Source organism: Rosa rugosa, chromosome 5 (assembly GCF_958449725.1).
Source record: "Rosa rugosa chromosome 5, drRosRugo1.1, whole genome shotgun sequence".
NCBI classification, from domain to species: Eukaryota; Viridiplantae; Streptophyta; class Magnoliopsida; order Rosales; family Rosaceae; genus Rosa; species Rosa rugosa.
Window position 1 is genome coordinate 5,602,394 of NC_084824.1, and position 22,175 is coordinate 5,624,568.

The 22,175-nt window shown below is 41.1% G+C and overlaps 4 protein-coding genes across 4 annotated transcripts; 3 read left to right on the forward strand and 1 right to left on the reverse strand.

Annotated features, from left to right (window-relative positions):
- Positions 1 to 2,534: 2,534 nt before the first annotated feature.
- Positions 2,535 to 5,030, forward strand: LOC133708586 (probable inactive purple acid phosphatase 2). The gene is made up of 2 exons (XM_062134058.1): positions 2,535 to 3,410; positions 3,500 to 5,030. The coding sequence occupies exons 1-2, from the start codon at positions 2,709 to 2,711 to the stop codon at positions 4,799 to 4,801; spliced, it is 2,004 nt and encodes a 667-aa protein (XP_061990042.1). The 5' UTR covers positions 2,535 to 2,708; the 3' UTR covers positions 4,802 to 5,030.
- Positions 5,031 to 5,078: 48 nt separating this feature from the next.
- Positions 5,079 to 6,969, reverse strand: LOC133708587 (putative SNAP25 homologous protein SNAP30). Its single transcript, XM_062134059.1, has 6 exons — positions 6,818 to 6,969; positions 6,059 to 6,603; positions 5,867 to 5,960; positions 5,623 to 5,756; positions 5,442 to 5,539; positions 5,079 to 5,355 (listed from the first exon to the last, which is right to left on the reverse strand). Exons 2-6 carry the CDS (start codon positions 6,491 to 6,493, stop codon positions 5,256 to 5,258), a joined length of 861 nt encoding a protein of 286 aa, XP_061990043.1. The 5' UTR covers positions 6,494 to 6,603; positions 6,818 to 6,969; the 3' UTR covers positions 5,079 to 5,255.
- Positions 6,970 to 10,929: 3,960 nt separating this feature from the next.
- On the forward strand, positions 10,930 to 11,802 carry LOC133711096 (uncharacterized). Its single transcript, XM_062137265.1, has one exon. The coding sequence runs from the start codon at positions 10,930 to 10,932 to the stop codon at positions 11,800 to 11,802; it is 873 nt and encodes a 290-aa protein (XP_061993249.1).
- A 963-nt stretch (positions 11,803 to 12,765) lies between these two features.
- On the forward strand, positions 12,766 to 17,936 carry LOC133712148 (alpha-1,4 glucan phosphorylase L-2 isozyme, chloroplastic/amyloplastic-like). Its single transcript, XM_062138235.1, has 14 exons — positions 12,766 to 13,099; positions 13,368 to 13,597; positions 13,717 to 13,818; positions 13,971 to 14,147; positions 14,299 to 14,574; positions 14,722 to 14,993; positions 15,094 to 15,211; positions 15,395 to 15,772; positions 15,853 to 16,005; positions 16,259 to 16,387; positions 16,654 to 16,967; positions 17,078 to 17,264; positions 17,358 to 17,558; positions 17,639 to 17,936. Exons 1-14 carry the CDS (start codon positions 12,871 to 12,873, stop codon positions 17,753 to 17,755), a joined length of 2,883 nt encoding a protein of 960 aa, XP_061994219.1. The 5' UTR covers positions 12,766 to 12,870; the 3' UTR covers positions 17,756 to 17,936.
- The last annotated feature ends 4,239 nt before the right edge of the window (positions 17,937 to 22,175 follow it).

A 22,175-nucleotide genomic window follows, 5' to 3' on the forward strand; every position in this document is an offset into this window, starting at 1 on the left:
TATAGATATATTAACGTAGGCTCCATAATACATTCAGGACTATCTATAATCAGATTGTAATCAGCATGTTTAAAGCTTCATTCAGTAAAGATAATTATTCGATTCAAAAACGTATTGTAGACCAATCCTTGGATATAATTCAAATTATTATTATTTCTTTTGAATAAATTTTTTTTTTTTAAATAAACAAAATTTAATCACACAATCTATATCATACGATTGCGGATTGCCTTTAACGGCTCTACCAGCTTTTAATTTCGATTTATTTTGTTATGGATGCTCAACAGGTTTTAGTTTTTAGTTTTGTAATGGTCTTTTTTTTTACCGAAAAGTAAATAAGAATTTAGATCATACGATAACCATGTAATGGGCTCAAACAACTGAACAAGTAGTGCAATTTGTGTTCTAACACTTATCGAGTCATTGTGAAGCATATTTACTTATGTATGCAAGGTTGAAACCAGATATATGAAATGAACGGTTCACATTTTTCTTTAACATTACGCAGTAAGCTCAAATAAGTGGTGTTGCTTTATAATTGTGGAACTCACGAGTCATTGAAAATGACCATACCAGCACTATTTGTACCATATACAATAATTTAAAAAGTAAAACTTGTCGAATCATAATTGAGCACTATGCTATTATTATTTACTTTGGTACGTAGATTGATAAGATTTAAATTTTTTATATAATTTCTTTAAATTTACACATACATTAAATTCAGAGTGAAAATGATAATTAATTAAATTCATTTTACGTAACAAAGCGAATTATTATCCGAAAGAGTTATGTAACATATTACATATCTATCTACAATGTCAAATCATTGAAAGGAAAGGATGGAAACAATCTGCCGACGAAGTTAGGGCAAATCAGGCAAATTGCATTATAAATTTATAAAAGCTAGGCTTCCAAGTCACAACTGTTTGAACATGAAGTCATGAACTATACACGGAAATATTAATTAAATTCCAGACCCACATGGTACTCTTCTGAAAAGTCCATCTTGACCTGAATAAAACGCATTACCTACGAGTTACCCCATATTAATGAGACTCATGGGCTTCTTTTGAATCCCTCCCTCCCTCTCAAACAAGAACAAAGACTCGTGCACCACCATTATTTCCGTGCTTGTTTCTGACGCCCTCCCTATGAGACTCTTCACTAATTAATCAACAAGAAGCTGAGTTCCAAAACAAGCATGGAAATAGCAGCAAATGGCGTATAGTAATGTATAATATGGCAGAAATTATACTGTGAATTAAACTAAAGAAACCAAGAACTCTAATATAGGGCCATGGAAGGTTCAAGAAATGAAAGATACCCAAGAAATGAAGAAAAAACCGATATAATTAGAAGGCTGAAAATCTGATGATGATGAGGTGGGTACTGAAATGTGAGTCGGATTCAGTTGTGAAGAGGGTTTGGTCCGGAAGGGACCCGTCTCTTCTCGACACCGTATCTTGGATCAATCTGATAATCGGACGGAGACGGCGGCGGCGTCGGAAGGTGTTGGGTTAACTGGAAATGAATGCACAAAGAACGTAGTTTGTGGTTCGACCGTGAAATTGCGTCGCAACTGTGATGGCGGTGGGTTTGTTGCCCGGAGTTGCTTGTTACGACGCCGACTCCGGTAGCACATGTAGGCAGAAGGAGCTGTAAGAGGACCACCGTAGCCAACGCTGACGCCACCAGAAGCTTTCTTGAAGAAGAAGACGACGAAGAAGAAGAGAGAGCGCTCTTCATTTTTGGGTGTTGAAGGTCAGAGATCGATGAAGGTTATGGGTTTGGGTGGGGAGTGTTGAAGGTCAGAGATCGATGAAGGTTATGGGTTTGAAGGTTATGGGTTTGGGTGGGGAGTGTTGAAGGTCAGAGATCGATGAAGGTTTTGGGTTTGGGTGGGGATACAAAGAAAGAAAGAAAGAAAGGAAGAGAGAGAGAGAGAGACGGTGATGGATGAAAAGACTGGTATTTAGTTAGTTAATGCGAAGCAAGCAAGAGACACATGAAAGACTATAAATTTTTGAGAGCCCAGAACAACAAGAACAACTAGCTAGTAATAGTCGTCGTCACAAGACTCTCACGTCTATATGTACCCCGGCCCCCTAATAATGTATGTTTATTTATTTTTGGCAAAAAAAAAATTTAGGTCAGGGAGAAGCTGCCCTCCATAGATTATAAGGTGTCGTTGAAAACCACCGAGGTCCGTGACGTAAGAGCCCACAATTGACCGCATGCAGATTATGAGAATGAACAGACCTTGCTGGTTCCGAGGTTTCTTAATTCTCGACCTTTAAGAACCCGCAGGCATATGTCGATGGGCCATTGGCATATGTACCCATCTAATTAAGATAAAGAAGAAGCAATTAGAAACTGGGGGGATGGGAATTGGGCTGGTCTTGGGCTTTCATAGCACTTTTCTGTGACAGCCCATTACTCTCTTTCTGGTCTCTATAAAAGCTTCTGCTGTTTTACTTTTTCACATTTGGATTTGGGTTGTTTCTTTTCACCGGCAACAACCTACCCCCATACAGCTCAGCCGGTAACAAGCTTCACCCAAATTCACCAGAACAAGAAGAACAGCAGCTATACGTCATCATCAAACGTCTACGTCACTCTCTCATTATTTTCTGGTTTATACCTTTCGATATTAATATATACATATTTTTTTGATAAAAATACAATCCAATTCCACCACCACCACGATGGCCGTTCCTCCGCCGCCTCTCGTTTTCTTCTTCCTCCTTATACTCAGCTCCTTTTTCAACCCGACCCATCAGAAACCTTCGATCACGCTAAACACGACGACCCTATCCAAATCCGGCGACTCGGTCCTGATCAAATGGTCCGGCGTCGACTCGCCTTCCAAGCTCGACTGGCTCGGCATCTACTCGCCGCCTTCCTCCCGCAACCACCACTTCTTGGGTTACAAGTTCCTCTCCTCCAGCCCCACCTGGCAATCCGGGTCGGGCTCCATTTCCCTCCCCTTAATCAACCTCCGATCCAACTACTCCTTCCGGATCTTCCGCTGGTCCGAGTCCGAGATCAACCCCAAACGCCACGACCACGACAACAACCCCCTCCCCGGAGTCAAGCACCTGCTCGCCACGTCACCGGAGCTCGCCTTCGAATCGGGTCGGGTCCCGGACCAGATCCACTTATCCTACACCGACCGCCTCGACCAGATGCGGGTCATGTTCGTCACCCCGGACCGCGATGACCGCGCCGTGAAATACGGCCTGAGCAAGGACTCGCTGGATGACGTGGCGGCGGCACGTGTGAGCCGGTACGAGCTGCAGCACATGTGCGACTGGCCGGCCAATCACAGCGTCGGCTGGAGAGACCCTGGGTTTGTTCACGACGGCGTCATGACCAATCTCAAAAGCGGTGTCAGATATTATTACAAGGTAATTTACTAATTAGATTAGCCATAATCCTCATAATTAGTAGTTAATCACATTGGAAATCTTGATTGTTAAACTGGGTTGATTTACAGGTTGGGAGTGATGATGGAGGTTGGAGCGAAACGCACAGTTTTGTGTCCAGAAATGGAGATTCCGACGAAGCAGTAGCTTTCATGTTCGGTGACATGGGCACTACAACGCCGTATGCCACGTTTCTTCGTGTCCAAGACGAAAGCGTGGCCACCGTGAAGTGGATTCTTCGTGACATTGAAGCTCTTGGTGACAAGCCGGCTTTCGTGTCCCACATCGGAGACATAAGCTATGCTAGAGGCTATTCATGGCTGTGGGATCATTTCTTTAATCAAATTGAGCCGGTTGCGACGAAGCTGCCGTATCATGTTTGCATTGGGAATCATGAGTATGACTGGCCGTTGCAGCCGTGGAAACCGGAGTGGTCTAGTTCGATTTATGGGAACGATGGAGGTGGAGAATGTGGGGTGCCGTATAGTGTTAGGTTCAACATGCCTGGGAACTCGTTGGAGCCGACTGGGACTAGTGCACCGGGGACTAGGAACCTATACTATTCCTTTGACATGGGGTCGGTTCGTTTTGTGTACATTTCGACCGAGACCAATTTTGTGACGGGAAGCAAGCAGCATGAGTTTATAAAGCGTGATTTGGAGAGTGTGAACCGGACCAAGACTCCTTTCGTGGTGGTTAGTGGACACAGGCCGATGTACACTACGAGCAATGAGGGAAGGGATGCGCCTATGAGGAGGCAAATGCTGGAGCATTTGGAGCCTTTGTTTGTGAAGAACAATGTCACCCTTGCATTATGGGGACATGTTCATAGATACGAGAGGTTTTGTCCGATGAGTAACTATACTTGTGGGAGTAGAGGGCCTGTTCATGTTGTGATTGGGATGGGAGGACAGGACTGGCAACCGATATGGGAACCTAGAGCGGATCACCCAACTGATCCCATTTTCCCACAGCCACTGAGGTCTATGTACCGCGGTGGTGAATTTGGCTACACTAGATTGGTTGCTTCAAAAGAGAAGCTTACACTTTCTTATGTTGGAAACCATGATGGACAGGTGCATGATTCGGTGGAGATTCTGGCTTCGGGAGAGGTTCTGGGTGGTGAAGCCGGTGGTGATGGTGTCGAAGCTCTTGGTAACGGGGTCAAAGCTGCTGTGAATGGTAGTGATGGTGCTGGTTTTTCTGGAAATGGGAGCAAATCGGATTCCAAACTTACTTTGTTTGTAAAGGGAGCAAGCGTTTTAGTCCTTGGGGCTTTCATAGGCTATGTTATTGGTTTTGTTTCGCACGCCAGGAAAAGGGCCATCTCAGAAAATAGTTGGATTCCGGTGAAGAGGGAGGAGGATTCATGAGCTTACTAGTATTGGCACAGGGCTATCCTGCTTACTTGTTTCGCAAGCTATGAATCTGGGATAAAAACATGCCTGATATACAGCTGCAGTCTTTTGTAAATATTCAACTTTCTTGACACATTAGCTGTATGGCCAGATTTATGCTCTTAGGACATGTATACCTTGTAATATCGAAGTTTTGATACCCTATTCCTATTCCGAATAAAACATAGATTCATCTCTTATAGAACTGCATGTCACTTTTGTTAGTCCTCAACCCCAAATCCACAGCTGAAAATCATGAACAAAAAGACTCATTTTATTGCATGCATATCCCAGATAGGGGAAAATCAATGTTGATATACAGTCAAAAGAGGGAAAAGAAATTCATTTGAGAAGTAATCCAGAGTTATGTGCAAATTTTCTGTAGGTTGGTCTCGTAATAAGCCTCCCAACTTTCGCTTTTGTTGATTTTTCACTGGCCTAGCAGGCGTCGAGTTCGTTGATTGGCACCTTTCATTCGAGAGTTGAGCTCATCCACATCCTCAGAGAGGTGATCCATAGCTTTGTTTTGCCTGCATTTTCCATATTACTTAACAACAATGCACAGATAGATATGAAATCATGAACAATATGCAGGGAGTAGAAAAGTTATACTGACCTCTCGAGTTCACTTCCCATGTCCACAGCCATTCCCTTCAAATCCCCCAAAATATTACTTAGATCTGAGAGAGCATCATCTTGCTTTGCCTTCTCAGCCTGGTATTGGTGATCAATCCAACATTAATAATTCCAGAGAACATGTAGCCATATGCTTCATAACCACATATATTTACACTAACCTCGATTTGCTGAATGGCACTTGATCCTTCAGGAAGGGGTGTCTGAGGAGCTGACCGGCTTCCTTTGGGCGCAGGAGATAAACCCAACTTTTCCCTCTGCTCTTTACTTGCACGTTTATTGGTTGTAGCTGAATCTGAACACGATCACCATATCAAAGTCCAAGTACATTACATAAAGTCCCCCGAAAACGTGATGTTTTCAAGTTTCGGGATATTAAGCAAGTAGACTATAACAGAAGCAAACCTGCTGTCAATTCAGGGCCTTTAAGCTCCTTGGTCTTCTTTGGCTTCCAAGGCTTTGAGAAAATGCCCCCAAGTCCGTTTAAAAGCTTCTCACCCTGATTCAAACATTCACGAACGATTAGGTAACATGATCTTACACAATGCAAAAACCATAACCTCATAATCCTCTCCATAAGTGCTAACATGATCATACCTTGCTCAAATCCTTATCCATATCGACAGCCGCCATGTGTGTCCTTGTAATCTGATCACCCTGCTGATGCAACGTGTCAAGCGTGGTTGTAGCAGTCCCCTTGATGTCCTCAGCAATCCTCAGGCAATTGTTGACACTCTGTGTTGTCTCCTCAGACTTGTATACTGCATAGTTCTCCAACTCTTGCACACTCTGGTTCTCTAGCCCTCCCGAGTCATGAAAATCGTTCTTGTATGAAGCAGGAGAAGTCCCTCTTGTACTAGGCTTACCGGGTTTCTCATTACCAAAATCTGGGGTGATGAGCACGGGTTCAGAAGTAGTTCGTCTCGCTGGGGTAATCTTAGCCTCATTAGATTGGGTTTCTGAATCAAGAGATCCTGGGTCTACAGAGCTTTGCTTAGCAATCTTTGCAGGCGATTTCAAAAACCCGAACATTTTGACAACAACAACAGAGCTATAGGTTGATATCAACTGGTTACTTTTGAGGCAAAAGTCACTAAATCAAAGGAAATGACAGAACCTCTTAGAAGATTCACAACTGTTACCTAGAGAGCACAGGAAAGGAAAATCAATGAGAATGGTAATCATAATTTGTTTCACCAATTAACTAAACTACATGTTCTTAACAAAATGCAAGTGATACTTAAACCAAGCACAAATCTTTGATGCTAGCTAGTCATATGGAGCAATATTGATCAAGAACTGCAATTATGCATAGACATGCCCATCAATGGGGGTACAATCAAGATCGAAATGCACCTAGTAATTTGGATGAAAAATCAAAAATTGGTTTCGTACACAAACCACCACGCTTGGGTTTTGGATTGGGTTTGTGCTTGAAACGGGAAGAGAAAATGGATTGAATTTTTATTAACAAAAGGAAAAAAGCAAAGGGTTTACATTTCTGTAGACAAGTATTTATCTTTCGTCTCTGTGGCTGCGAGCAAAATCAGAGAAATATGCCGCGGAAAAGCAGAGAAAAACTGTACGGCTCTAAGTCCGAGTCTCAAAGTGACTTGCTTCCCAGAATTGGAGGGCTATAAAAATTTCGTATTTAATAGTTATTTCTTATCAATCGCCTGCAGTAAATCCAGTTTGTACTCAAATTTTTTACTCTTTGTAGTATAAAGTATATATTAACTGCTATAGTATAAATCAATTTTTCAAGATCAAACCATCTTGAGTGAAAACAATCCAAAACACTGCACCCGTTACGATAGTTAATCATATTGGTTTCTTTTTTTGTTTTGGATTCACTTTATACTATGGCAATATAGAAGAATTACAAGTCTACAACCGTAGAGAGCATGGTCGGCCGGAAACGAAGTCATTAAACCAACTAAATGACGGTAATTATGAAGGTCAAATATTTGAATTATAAAATAATAAAAAGGGGCCGTGACCACTTATCCAATTTCAGCTTAAAAATTGTCCACTTACACTCCACTAAGAGTTTTTTAACCCCATTTACCCACTCTAACATCTGCTGACAGTTTTGCCCCTATTAATTAAATTGAAACTCATCTCTCAGACTCTCTCCCCCCCCCCCCCCCCGATCTCCACCTCCAGTTTCTCTCTCTCTCTCTACCTCCGGCTGACTGCCAGACTATCTCTCTCTCCTCTCAGAAAAGCCTCCTCCAGGTTGTCCGGCCACCTCCAGGCGTCTCACAGGCGCGGTCAATCCGGACCAGTCCGAAATCCGTCGGGTAATCCTTGGCCAGATTGTTCCTGTCGATCCAGTCTGATCCCTCCGCCGACACACTTGATTTCAGATCCTCCCACTTCTTGTACTCGACGAATCGGACGGCATAGTTTTGGGGACGAGGATCTAGGGTCGTGTTGGGCTCTAGGGTTGGGGGATTCTGGTGGGGTTTGAAAATGGAAGAGAGAGAGATGTTGATGGAGATGATGATGAAGAAGAAGGAGAATGATGACGTGGCGGTCAGAGGAGTAGTCATAGTAGTCATAGCAACTATGCAAGTATTATTTTCATGGCCCTCTTTCTATCCATTGCGGCAACTATTATTATTAATTTTTTTTTTGGTAAATTTGGCAGAAGGCTTATAAGGAAAGAAGAATGAAGAATGAAAAAAAAAAGTTTTATTGAGTAACTATACATGTCTATTGCGGGGCAATAATAAGATTATTGGGAGACAATAATATGAGTATTGAGGGGCAATAATATGCATATAAATTGATCGATTGTGCCTGTAGTGTATTCATTTTGGTTTTGGGAGTTTATGCAATTCACTGGAGGGCAATAATATGATTATTGGAGACAATAATATGATTATTGGAGACAATAATATGATTATTAGGAAGCAATAATATGATTACTGGGGGGCAATAATATGATTACTGGGGGTAATAATATGGTTACTGGGTATTATTAGGGGGCAATAAATTCAGACGCTGGAATCCGGTCACCAGTCCGGTAGCCGGATTCCGGTCACCGGTCGCCGGAGTCGGGTCACCGGTCGCCGGAGTCGGGTCACCAATCGCCGGAGTCTGCCACCGGAGTCAAGCAAGGTCTCCAATGACTTATTTCTCTAAGTGACAAAAAAGGAGAGGGAAAAATTGTCCCAAAAATAAATAAAAATGAATTAAAAAATACTTAATTGGGTATTAGGGAAATAATCTTTTAGAGTGTTTGGGTAAGTGGGCAATCTCTTAGAGTGTTTGGGTAAGTGGGCATGAAGAGTCTTATAAATTGCTAAAAACAAACCAAAAAAAAGACCTGAAAGAAGAACTTTTTTTTGTTTCATAGAGTAGATCAAACTTTTTTTTTGTTTTTATTGATCAGTTTATATGAGATAATAAAATCAACTATCACTTGAGAAATCTCTCTCCAAGTTAGAAAAAGTCGCCGCTCTCTCTCTCCAAACCAGAGCTAGGGTTAGGGTTTTTTCTTTGCAACTTTCAACAGGTTTTCACGATGACCTTTGTTGATGCTATGGTCGCGCGTCTGGCTTCCTCGTTGATTTGCGCCCAACCAAAGGGAAAGGGTTATGACAAGCTGATGTGTTAATGGTGGGAAAGTTGTTGACTGCAAGGGAGTTCAAGGTTCGTTCATTTTTGGGGATGTTTCGCAATGCGTGGAAGGTGAATGGGAGTCTGCAGAGGGTCAAAGGGTACTGTTTACGTTCTGGGATCCGGCTGATCGGGAGCGAGTCTGGCAGGGAGCGCCGTGGGGTTTTAATTGGGCCCTGATGGCGTTGGCCATGTATGACGGTAGTGCTAACCCCACCAAGTGTAAAGCTTGTAGGACATAAATGGGTCTTTGTTAGAAAGTGTAATGAAAAGAATGAAGTCCTGAGGTACCTTGTGGGCAAGGTTTCTCACAACGCCCTAGAATTGACTACGAGGAGACATACTTTCCCGTAATGGACGTTATAACGTTCCGCTACTTAGTTAGCTTGATAGTTTCCGAAGGACTAGAAATGCAGCTCATGGATGTGGTTATTGCATATCTCTATGGGGATCTTGATTCAGAGATATATATGAAAGTGTCTGATGGCCTTACATTACCCAAGTCAAGTGACTCTAAACCACGGAGTGCGTTTGCAATTAGGTTGAAACGCTCACTTTACAGATTGAAACAATCCGGGCGGATGTGGTATACCCGTCTAAGTGATTACTTGATTGGGAAGGGATATAAGAACGATGAATTATGCCCCTGCGTATTCATAAAGAAAACAAGTTCCGGATTTGCAATTGTAGCTATATATGTCGATCGATGATATGAACATAATAGGTACTCTTGATGAAATAAGAGAAATCGCGAGCTACTTGAAATCCGAATTTGAGATGAAGGATCTTGGGAAAACGCGATTCTATCTAGGCCTTGAACTAGAACACTGAGTTTGTGGAATACTAATCCACCAGTCTGCGTATGTCCAAAAGATGCTCAGGCGATTTAACATGGACAAAACGCATCCTGCTAGCACTCTCATGATCGGTCAAAGTTTGGATGCAAAGAAAGATCCACTTCGTCCAAAGGAAGATGATGAAGAGGTGTTGGGAGCTGAAATTCCCTATCTAAGTGGAATAGGCGCATTATTGTACTTAGCCCAATGCACTCGACCAGACATTGCATTCTCAGTGAACTTGTTAGCTAGATTTAGCTCAGCGCCAACGCAGCGTAACTGGAATGGTATCAAGAACATTTTCCGATATCTAAAAGGAACCATTGACTTGGGACTGTTCTTTCCCTACAGAGAGACAAGAGGGACCGCAGATGGAACTGCAATCCCTAAAGGAAATGTTGATGGCGAAAGCACCACTACTACACCGAAACCCCAAATGATGTTTTGGTTGGTTTTGCTGATGCTGGGTACCTCTCTAACCCACACAAAGGTCGTTCCCAAACTGGTTATGTATTTACCATTGGGAACACGACAATATCTTAGAGATCAACCAAGCAAACCCTTGTGGCTACCTCCTGGAACCACTCAGAGATCATTGCTCTACATGAGGCGGTTCGTGAGTGTATATGGTTAAGAGCTATCATTATACATATTCGAGGGACTAGTGGTTTGATTTCTACCACTGAAGAGCCTACTTGCATTTATGAAGATAATGCAGCTTGCATCGAACAGATGAAGCTAGGTTATATCAAGGGTGATAATACAAAACACATATCGCCAAAGTTTTTCTACAATCAGCAACAACATGCTCTCCTCAAGATTCAAGTGAATCAAGTAAGGTCTGAGGAGAATGTGGCAGATTTGTTTACCAAATTATTGTCTGAGGCCATATTTGAGAAACATGTGAAAAACATAGGAATGCGAAGACTCTCCATATAACATCCGCAACTGTCTCTTGTCCCCAGCTCTAGGGTTTTAAAATTCTTGGAAGTCGACCATTTTCTGATGGCTAAAGCCCTCAATAGCAATTACTTATCAATTAGGTCCAGGAGCAAGAACAAGCAGCAGGTACCTTTTGTTATCTTGAACAGTAACCAGGATATTGTGTTTTTGATTCTGGACAAGCTCAAACCCATTGACCTTCTCCGCTTTGCTGCAGTTTGCAAGGAATGTCTGGCTCTTTCGAAAGAATACAACCTCACAGCTCAACGATGGAGTAATCAAGTGGTTCCCATGCTCTCGACCCTTAAGGAGGAAAAGCTAAGACTCTACAGTGCATGTCTGTGTGCAGGAAAAATTTACGACAACATTCAGTTATCAGTTCCTCCTGATAAGAGCTTCTGCGGCTCTAGCCATGGTTGGTTAGCCACAGTAGATACATTCAACACATATGTTGTGAAGCCTGTGTGGTTATACAACTCTGGAACCCTTTCGGAAAAGCTGCAGGGTCTCCTCTTTGTCTTCCTTCCTTGCAGTACGTGTTGCTGGTGCTATGACCTTCGAAAGGTTATCCTGTTAGTTGATCCATCTATGAATGGGGATAACAATTATATGGTTGTAGCACTCACCACTTACAACTTGGCTCTCTTCAGAGCAGGCCAAAAAGATTGGACTTGCATTCGGAATTTAAAAGAGTGTAACGATGTTGTACTCTATAAAAGTCGAATCTATGGAGTTGGACGGAGGAGGTGTCTTTGGTCATTGAAAGTTAATCACAGCAGTACTGAAACCCATTCAAGTCCGCCATCGACAGAACTAATTGCACCCGAGAATTGTACTGATTATAAGCTAGAGCGAGGGTATATTGTGGAATCAAATACCACAGGAGACCTATTGCTTGTTCAGAGAACTTGTAATCTGCAAACGCCATATCCCTAAGAGCCGTACAGCTTCAAGATCTACAAGTTGGTGTTCGATGACGACGGATCTCTTGTGCGACAAGTTGAGATAAAAAGTGTACGAGATGAGGCTATATTCGTAGGAGGCGGCCAATCTGTTTCTGTTTTTGCTTCAAAGTTTCCCGGATGTCAGCCAAAGTCCATATATTACACAACTGAATTAGGAGAAACTCCAAAAACAATAGGTGTCTTCAATATACAAGATGGAACCATCACCCAACTAGACCCTCTAGATGGTTTGCACAAGCGCATGCGTCTAGCACTTTGGATTCTGCCACGATGTAATGGACTCTCCTAGACTCCTAGCTTCTAAATTCATAGACCATCAATTTCTATTAAACACTATTAGTGTTTTTTTTATTATTAGTATCATTTAGTCTAGTGATATAAGTCTTTTTTTTCTTTTTTTTGAGTGGAAGACGTCAATAGAACCAACACACACCCATGCAGTGTATCCCAGCATAGCCAGACTAATCACTGCACCGCAGACGCACGAACCATTGAGTGTTTTAACTAACCCAGGTCCCTCAAATCTGCTGGCCACGGGATGAAGCTGAGATTCGAACACTAGTAGTGATATAAGTCTTCATTTCATAAAGATAGTTATTGTAATTCTCAGTTGTCGCTGACTTTTTGGCTACTTTATCAAGAAAAGAGTGTTATTTAAGTATTGCATAGGAGTGAAATCCTTTGATCCTCTTTTATTAAAAGATAAAAAAAAAAAACAAATTTTGGATTTTTTTGTTGATAATTACCAATATTCGATCTACAAATAGAAGATTGTTTACACATATGTGGCAAATTGGTCCTGTAGGCTGTAGTTACCACATCGGCGGCTTCAAGTCCAGGAAAACGACGATTCCTTGTAAATGCATATATTTGGTTCCCTCGTTTTTAACGTGAGGAAGAAAAGGTTAAAACGTTAAGCTATGCGTCCCACAGAAGAAGATAAGCAGACAAAAAAGCAAAACCCACTCGCTCTCTGTTTCACTCATTTTCTCATTAATCTGCTTCTGACTCTCTCTCTGTTAGAGAGTTGAGGAGAGCAATGGCGGCTATCCCATTCTCAGCTACATCCAAACCATCAAAGTCAGCTACTCATTCCACGTTCATCTCGAGCTTCATAGCAGGCTCCAACCACATAGGAAGACATTCAAGGCTGTTCTTGAACTCAACCTCTGGTTCTGTTTCTGGCCGAGCTAGGAGAAAGCTCTGTGTGAAGAATGTGGCTGCTACTGATCAAAAGCAAGAACCTAAAGACGTTGCCACCCGAGAAGGTTGTTTTCTTTTCTCAGTCTTACTTCATCCTTTTCGATTCCTTTGCTTCAGTTTCTCAGTTGCAATTTTTGTACTAATTTGCAATGCAAAGCTGTAATCTTTTTCAATCAAGTCTTGGACTTCCCATTGCTTTGTCATTTAAACCCAAGTTGCCTAATGGGTTGGATTTTATTGGTCAACAAGAGTTCAGTGAAAATGGAGGACACTGTATTTTCATGGTGTTATTGATATATGGATATATGACACTCTTGCATTCAAGTGGTTCAGGTACTTTGGGTGCATTTCCTCCAGATTCTGCATCCATTTCATCGATAATCAAATACCACGCGGAATTCACACCTTGCTTCTCTATGGAATCGTTTGGACTTCCCAAGGCATTCTATGCCACCGCGGAGAGTGTTCGTGATATGCTTATCATTAACTGGAATACTACATATGAGTACTGTGAGAAGTTGAATGTAAAGCAGGCATATTATCTCTCAATGGAGTATCTACAGGTTTGACTTGGGTCTCTTTCTGTCCTGCTTCTGAAAATTCCTGTTGTTTTCTATATATTTACATGATAATATTAAAATCTGTCATATACTATATATGTTATGCTCTAGAAATTTTACAGGGTAGAGCATTGTTAAATGCAATTGGCAACTTGGAGCTTTCAGGGCCTTATGCAGAGGCTTTGGAAAAGCTTGGGCACAATCTTGAGGATGTAGCTAGGCAGGTCCGTTTCACCGACCATTTTATTATTTGATCAAGTAATGATTTTAACCCATAATTTTATCTTAACTTTTGTTTCTCATTCCACTAAATAGAATTATCCAAGACTGTCTTTTAACTATGGAAGTCCCTAAATTCTTTGTTGTTAACTGATAGGAACCAGATGCTGCTCTTGGAAATGGGGGGCTAGGGAGGCTTGCTTCCTGCTTTTTGGACTCCCTGGCGACCCAAAATTACCCGGCATGGGGATATGGACTAAGATACAAGTATGGATTGTTTAAGCAACACATTACAAAAGATGGCCAGGAGGAAGTTGCTGAAAATTGGCTTGAGGTTGTTATCATGGTTCATTTGCAGAAAAATGCAAGAGCCTTACTTAATTTCCTCTCCTTTTAGGGTGATCATCACTTGAGTGATTCTTTTATGGGTCACCATGTAAATGTCTCTATGTCATCTGTTGATTGATTAAAGTTTCTCTTATCAGATGGGCAATCCATGGGAAATTCCAAGAAATGATGTAACCTATCCTGTGAAATTCTATGGTGAAGTTATTTCGGGGCCAGATGGGAAAAAACAATGGGTTGGAGGAGACAATGTCACCGCTGTTGCCTATGATGTCCCCATACCAGGATATAAAACTAAAACCACCATAAACCTTCGACTGTGGTCCACAAAGGCTGCACCAGCAGAATTTGATTTGCATGCTTTCAACACTGGAGATCATGCCAAGGCATATGCAGCTATAAAGAATGCAGAAAAGGTTTGGATGAATCCACAACCATTAAGCTTCTTATTCTAAAATAAGTTTACATTGTTTTACTACACTAGTACACTACTATATAATTGTAACTGTTATGACCAACTAGCTAAAACTGGTTATCCTTAATGTTCTATGCTACATGATTAGATCTGTTACATATTGTACCCCGGGGATGAAACCATGGAGGGAAAATCACTTAGATTGAAGCAACAATATACACTATGTTCTGCTTCTCTCCAAGACATAATCTCACGTTTTGAAAGGAGATCAGGGGACCCTGTGAATTGGGAAAAATTTCCTGAAAAAGTTGCAGTGCAGATGAATGATACTCATCCAACTCTCTGCATTCCAGAGTTGATAAGAATATTGGTGGATGTGAAGGGATTGAGCTGGAAGGAAGCCTGGAATGTTACTCGAAGGTACTTCATTTCATATATATTTTTACTTTCATTGTATGTGATACTGTTGGCTTCATAGAGCACTAGCTTATATGTCTTGTCATTCCAAGTATTCTTCCAGAACTGTTGCATACACAAACCATACAGTTCTACCCGAGGCATTGGAGAAATGGAGTTTAAATCTTATACAGGAGTTGTTGCCAAGACATGTTGAGATCATAAAAATGATTGATGAGGAGGTAATATTCAAGATCATACAACTACTCCAGGTTCTCATCAGAAAATTTGTCTGTATGAATAATTTGTAGTGGTGGAAAAGTGAGCATTCACATTCACATTAATCATCCTACAATATTTTTCTTTTGCAAAATAAAAAAATCCATCATAATCTAATGTATTGTAACATCTGATGAATTGACCAGCTAATTCATACTATTGTTGCTGAGTATGGCACGGAGGATCTTGACTTGTTGCTACAAAAAGTGAAAGAAATGAGAATTCTAGATAACATTGAGTTGCCTGACTCTGTCTTGGAAATGCTCCCTAAATCAGAAGAAAGCTCCGTGGTTGATCACATTGAGTCGGTTTCTGATAACGAAACTAAAGGCACTGACGAAGGAGACCAATCTCAAGTACTGGACACTGAGAAGAAAAATGAGGTTACATTTGAACCAGATCCTGAGCTGCCAAAGATGGTGCGCATGGCTAATCTATGTATTGCTGGTGGACATGCAGTAAATGGAGTTGCTGAGATTCATAGTGAAATAGTGAAGAACGAAGTATTTAACGATTTCTATAAGGTATAAAACAAATTAATGGTATTAGCTAGTGCCAATTTATTCTTTCTAGTACTTGTTTTCACTTGCACTTCTTCTGGCAGTTGTGGCCTGAGAAATTTCAAAATAAGACCAATGGGGTAACACCTCGAAGATGGATTCGTTTCTGCAATCCAGATCAAAGTAGACTTATAACCAAGTGCATTGGAACAGAAGAGTGGGTAAAAAATACTGAGATGTTGGTGAACCTTCAAAAGGTAAATGTCATACCCAAACTTGTAACTCATTGAATATTTCTGAGGTAATAGTATATATTAAACTTAGATCTTTGTAAAATTAATAGCTTAAAATTATCTGATGATGTTATAGTTGCAATTTTTCCCCTATATGGTCACCTGCTTTCCAATTTTCCCATAATGGCAAGTAGGAAAGTAATTACCTCAAGTGTTCACCGTGTTATGAGTTTTGTGCATATCATCTATTAATAGGAGTAGTGCCACTTGTCCACAGTTTGCTGATAATGAAGATTTCCAGTCTGAATGGAGGGAAGTAAAAATGAGAAACAAGATTAAGGTTGCATCATTCCTCAAGGAAAAAACTGGTTATCTAGTCAACCCCAATGCGATGTTTGATGTACAGGTTATCCTCTGCCTATCAAATATTTGTTCATTTTCTCTAGTTCTCTGTTTCAGTTATTATATCATGTAAAAAGAAAAGGAAATCCTTACAGCAAAAGAACTAGTTTTTCTACATGTTAATACTTTTGAGTTCTGAGTAAAGGATATTTATTCAATCAATGGCAAATATGAAGCACTTTCTTTGTGCAATGGAGTTGCCTTGACCCTTCTTTTTACTCATATAACTCTTGAATGTTGATAATCAGTCTAAAATATATGCAATGTCAGGTGAAGCGCATCCATGAATATAAACGGCAGCTAATGAATATCATGGGAATTATTTATCGATACAAGAAAATGAAGGAAATGAGTCCCAAAGAAAGAGAAGCAAGGTTTGTTCCAAGGGTGTGTATATTTGGAGGGAAGGCATTCGCGACATATGTTCAAGCCAAAAGGATTGTGAAATTCATCACTGATGTTGGAGCCATTGTAAACCGCGATCAAGAGATAGGTGATCTTTTGAAAGTTGTGTTTGTTCCTGATTACAATGTGAGTGTTGCAGAAGTGCTTATTCCAGGTAGTGAACTGTCCCAGCATATCAGGTCAGTTCCTAGATTCACTTCATTAATCAGCAATTACTTCAGCTTACAAGCCTAATCTGCCTATTTCATTTATGATAGAAATGTGGTTTTGATTGTATGATCTCTCTCAGTACTGCTGGAATGGAGGCCAGTGGAACTAGCAATATGAAGTTTGCAATGAACGGGTGTATACAAATTGGAACTCTAGATGGGGCTAATGTTGAAATAAGGGAAGAGGTTGGAGAGGAAAACTTTTTCCTCTTTGGTGCTAGAGCTGAAGAAATATCTGGACTAAGGAAACAAAGATCTGAAGGAAAGGTACATGCATTATGATTAGGTAGCATTAGTTAAAGGTACGTACATGTCCTTTGGTTTGCTTGATATCTATTTTGTTCTTGGCAAAACACACAGTTCGTGGCGGATCCACGGTTTGAAGAAGTGAAGGCATATGTGAGGAGTGGTATTTTCGGTCCTTACAACTACGATGAACTGATGGGATCTCTGGAAGGAAATGAAGGTTACGGTCGTGCTGATTATTTTCTTGTTGGATACGACTTCCCTAGTTATATAGAATGCCAAGACAATGTCGATGAAGCATATCGAGATCAAAAGGTGAGTACTGCATACTCATCACCTTCATTTTTTGCTTACTTTTCTGAAGTTATTCTTATAATATGCGTGGTCTGGTGCAGAGATGGACAAAGATGTCGATTTTGAACACAGCTGGTTCATACAAATTCAGCAGTGACCGTACAATTCATGAATATGCAAGAGACATATGGAGGATCGAACCTATAGTACTGCCATAAAATGAAATGTATGCTTCAATTGCATAACCCTTTGTAAAGAAATTTCTCACCTAAGAAAAAGAGTAAAACTTAATGATGGATTCATGTAAAATTAACCACAACAAACACGACATGATCGACCAACCAATGCAACCATCAACAATATCCAGATCATGCCTTTGAATTCATATAATTAACGATTTTTTTCATGAGTCTTAACCTTGAGGGTGAACCAAAAGTTGGGTTGTGTCAAAGTTTTGAAGAGGTTGAGATGTGGCTGGAATCGAAGTCATTCCTTAGGAATGGGTGGAGTCGGTAATTACACACACAGGTGAGTTTCCCTGCTCATTTCTTGTTCTTCATCTCTATTTCCCTGAATTTCGAATTTGATTTGATACATACACTACCGACTAAATTGATTCAAATATCAATTTCTTTTTGTTGATTTCTTTTTTATTTTTCTGTGGAAAGTTAAACTTCTGGAGAAGAAACTGCCAATTGGAAAGCAGAACATGACATCCTTTTGACCCAAACGCTTTAGAGAAGGCAGAGGTATTTACGGTTTATAATATATGCCGAGATGAAACCTGAATTTGCTGAAAATGACACTTCCACCTTACAACTTGGTTTGCAAATATGAGGAACTATGAAACTAATGTAATTATTCCAAACTAGTGTGGTAGGAAACATGAGAAACAACTATATGAAGGGTCATAAGAGTAGAGAACAAGCTTAAAACATAACTCTGTCGGAGGTAGTGCATAAGTAGTTAAAAATATAATAAATTTTGTATTGTTGTAGAGAATTGGAATTGTGTGTTTATTATTGATAATAGGAGTCCTTTATATAGGGAGTTACAAAGTACACATAAGGTAATAGAATCCTAATACAATTGATACCTAGAACTTTCTCTTATTACAACTCTAAACCCTAGTTTGAAGAGGCACACATGATGTCGACATCCTTCAACACTCCCCCTTGTGCCGCTCAAACTTGGTCATGACGCTTTGGTCGTTGACTCACTAAAAAACCTTGTCAGGTAACAAAAACCCTGTGGGATAAAAATAACCCTGGTTGAAGGACAAAAAGAGCACAACACGTCCTTTACTTTTCGAGATCGAACATGTAGACATCATACCTCCTCCTGATGTCAATATCTCCCCCTTGATTGCTACAATCATGGGAGTTCGGATAACCTTCTTAATCCGATGCTCTTCACATGTTTCTCGAATGTGGATTTAGGTAACGACTTAGTAAAGAAGTCCGCTACGTTATCCTCAGATCGGATTTGGTTCACTTCAATATTTAGCAATGTTCTAAAAAACGGCCTAGGCGCTAGGCGGCAAGGAACCGCTTCGATTTTGGCCTAGGCGTTTCCCTTAGGCGTTGGGCTACTAGGCGGGGACTAGGCGGGCTAGGCGGTGGTGCTAGGCGGTGCTAGGCGGGGACTAGGCGGGCTAGGCGGGGACTAGGCGGTTCTAGGCGGCGACTAGGCGGTTCTAGGCGGCGACTAGGCGGTTCTAGGCGGAGCCTAGGCGGTCGTAAACCCTAATTTATTCTATATTTTGACTATTTTTATATTTATAATTAATCTTTAGACTTTAAATATTGTTATTTATATTATTATATGTCATAAAAATAATTTAAAATTAAAAAAAAAACCGCCTAGGCCCCTAGGCGCTAGACCCTGGGTCACCGCCCGACTAGCGCCTAGCGTTTTTTAGAACCTTGATATTTAGAAGTGCCTGTTGTTGCTGATTGTAAAAGAACTTAGGTGATATATGCTTGGTGTTGTCGCCCTTGATGAAACCTAATTTCATTTGTTCAATACAAGCTGCATTATCTTTATAAATGCATGTAGGTTCATTTGTGGTAGACTTCAAACCACAAGTTCCTCGAATGTGTCTAACTATAGACCTTAGCCATATGCATTCTCGCACAGCTTCATGTAGAGCAATAATCTCTGCGTGATTTGAGGAAGTAGCAACAAAGGTCTGTTTTGTAGACCTCCAAGATATCGCAGTGCTTCCCATGGTAAAGACATAACCCGTTTGGGAGCGACATTTGTGAGGGTCAGAGCAATACCCTGCATCAACAAAACCCATCAAGACATCGTTGTCATTTTGATGGAGGGGAGGAGGAGCACGGAAGGTGGCGTTTTGCCTTGTGGAATCCGATCCCACACTCCCGTTATTTCTTTTCTCTCTGTAGGGATAAAACAAGCCCATATCAATCGTACCTCTCAAGTATTGAAAGATTGTCTTTATATCAATCCAATGGCGGCGTGTTGGCACAGAACTGTGTCGAGCTAACAAGTTCACTGCAAATGAGATATCCGGTCTTGTGCATTGAGCTAAGTACAATAATGCGCCTATTGCACTTAGATAAGACACTTCAGCCTCTAATAAGTCTTCGTCCTCATCCCTTGGACGAAACGGATCTTTTCCGGGCTCAAGACTACGGCCAATCATGGGAGTACTCACAGGCTTCGCTTTATCTTCATTAAAGCGCCTTAGTAATTTTTGAGTATATGCTGACTGATGGTCCGATGGATCATAATTCCATCACTATGGTGCTCGAGTTCTAATCCGAGACAAAACCGTGTTTTCCCAAGATCTTTCATCTCAAATTCGGATTTCAAGTACTTAGCAGTTTCCTTTAACTCATCTAGAGTTCCAATTAGGTTCATGTCGTCGACATAAACTACTACAATTACAAATCCAGAACTTGTCATTTTTATAAACACGCATGGGCATATTTCATTGTTGACATATCCGGATATCCCTTCCCAATCAAGTAGTCACTTAGACGGTTATACCACATCCGTCCGGATTGTTTCAATCCATATAGTGAGCGTCTCAATCTTATTGAAAACGCGCTCCGTGGTTTAGAGCCATTTAATTTGGGTAATTGAAGTCCATTTGGAACCTTCATATATATATATATATATATATATATATATATATATATATATATATATATATCTGAATCAAGATCCCCATAGAGATATGCTGTAACCACATCCATAAGCTGCATGTCAAGTTTTTCGGAAACTACCAAACTGACAAGGTAGCGGAACGTTATAACGTCCATTACGGGAGAATATGTCTCCTCGTAGTCGATTCCAGGGCGTTGTGAGAAACCTTGCGCCACAAGGCGGGCTTTGTATCTAACAACCTCATTTTTCTCATTACGCTTTCTAACAAAGACTCATTTATGACCAACAGACTTTATACTTGGGGTGTCAGTGTTATAGGCCCAAATACATGTCTCTTTGTTAGTGAATCCAATTCAACCTGGATCGCATCTTTCCATTTAGGCCAATCTGCTCTTCGTTGACATTCTTCAACGGAGCGAGGTTCGATATCATCGTGTTCTATAATTCCTTGAGCAATAGAACATGCAAACACATCATCAAGGATAATAGAATCTCGATTCAACGTCTCATGTACACTAGTGTAATTCATGGAGATCTCCCTATTCTCTGGAATTGGTTCTAACATTGGAGCGTCCCCCAATGATGTCTCTTGGACATAACCATAATCCAGAATATCTTCATGAGACGGGTTATTTATGTCGATGATTAATGGATCTTTTTGTGTCAAACTCGCTTTCTTTCTTGGGCGAGAATCCATCGAACCTTTGGGCCTTCCACGTCTCCTTGCTGGGAGCCCGGCCTGAGCCACATTGCCATCACCATTAGTGGTGGCGGCGCCATGCCCATTACCCCTAGGGGTGGCGCCATGTCCATGATTTTTAAGGACATCAATCCTTGCAGGCACGTTTGCAGCAGGTATATGTGATCTTGTCACTTTAGCGATATCAGAAAACGCGTCAGGCATAGAGTCTGCTACGTTCTGAAGATCAAGAATTCTCCGCACTTCAATTTCGGACTGTGCGGTTCGGGGATCAAGATGAGACAAAGTGGGGACAGACCACGACAATTCATATCGTTCCTGTTGAACATTATTGTTCCCCTAACGACGGGAAGACTGTCTCATCAAAGTGACAATCCGCAAATCTAGCGGTAAATAGATCGTCTGTCAAGGGTTCTAAGTAGCAGATAATAGTTGGAGAATCATATCCAACGTAAATGCCTAATCGTCTTTGAAGACCCATTTTGGTGCGCTGTGGCGGCGCAATTGGCACATAAACTGTACACCCAAATATGCGTAAGTGTGAGACATCAGGCTCATATCCAGTAACCATCTAGGACGCAGAAAATGGTTGAGTGGAAGTAGGCCTCAGACGAATGAGCACAGCTGCATGCAATATTGCATAGCCCCAAGCAGAAACAGGGAGATTGGTGCGCATAACCAATGCTCTAGCGACCATTTGAAGTCTTTTAATGGCAGCTTCTACGAGACCATTTTGGGTGTGAACATGAGGAACAGGGTGTTCAACCTCAATCCCAATAGACATGCAATAGTCATCAAACGTT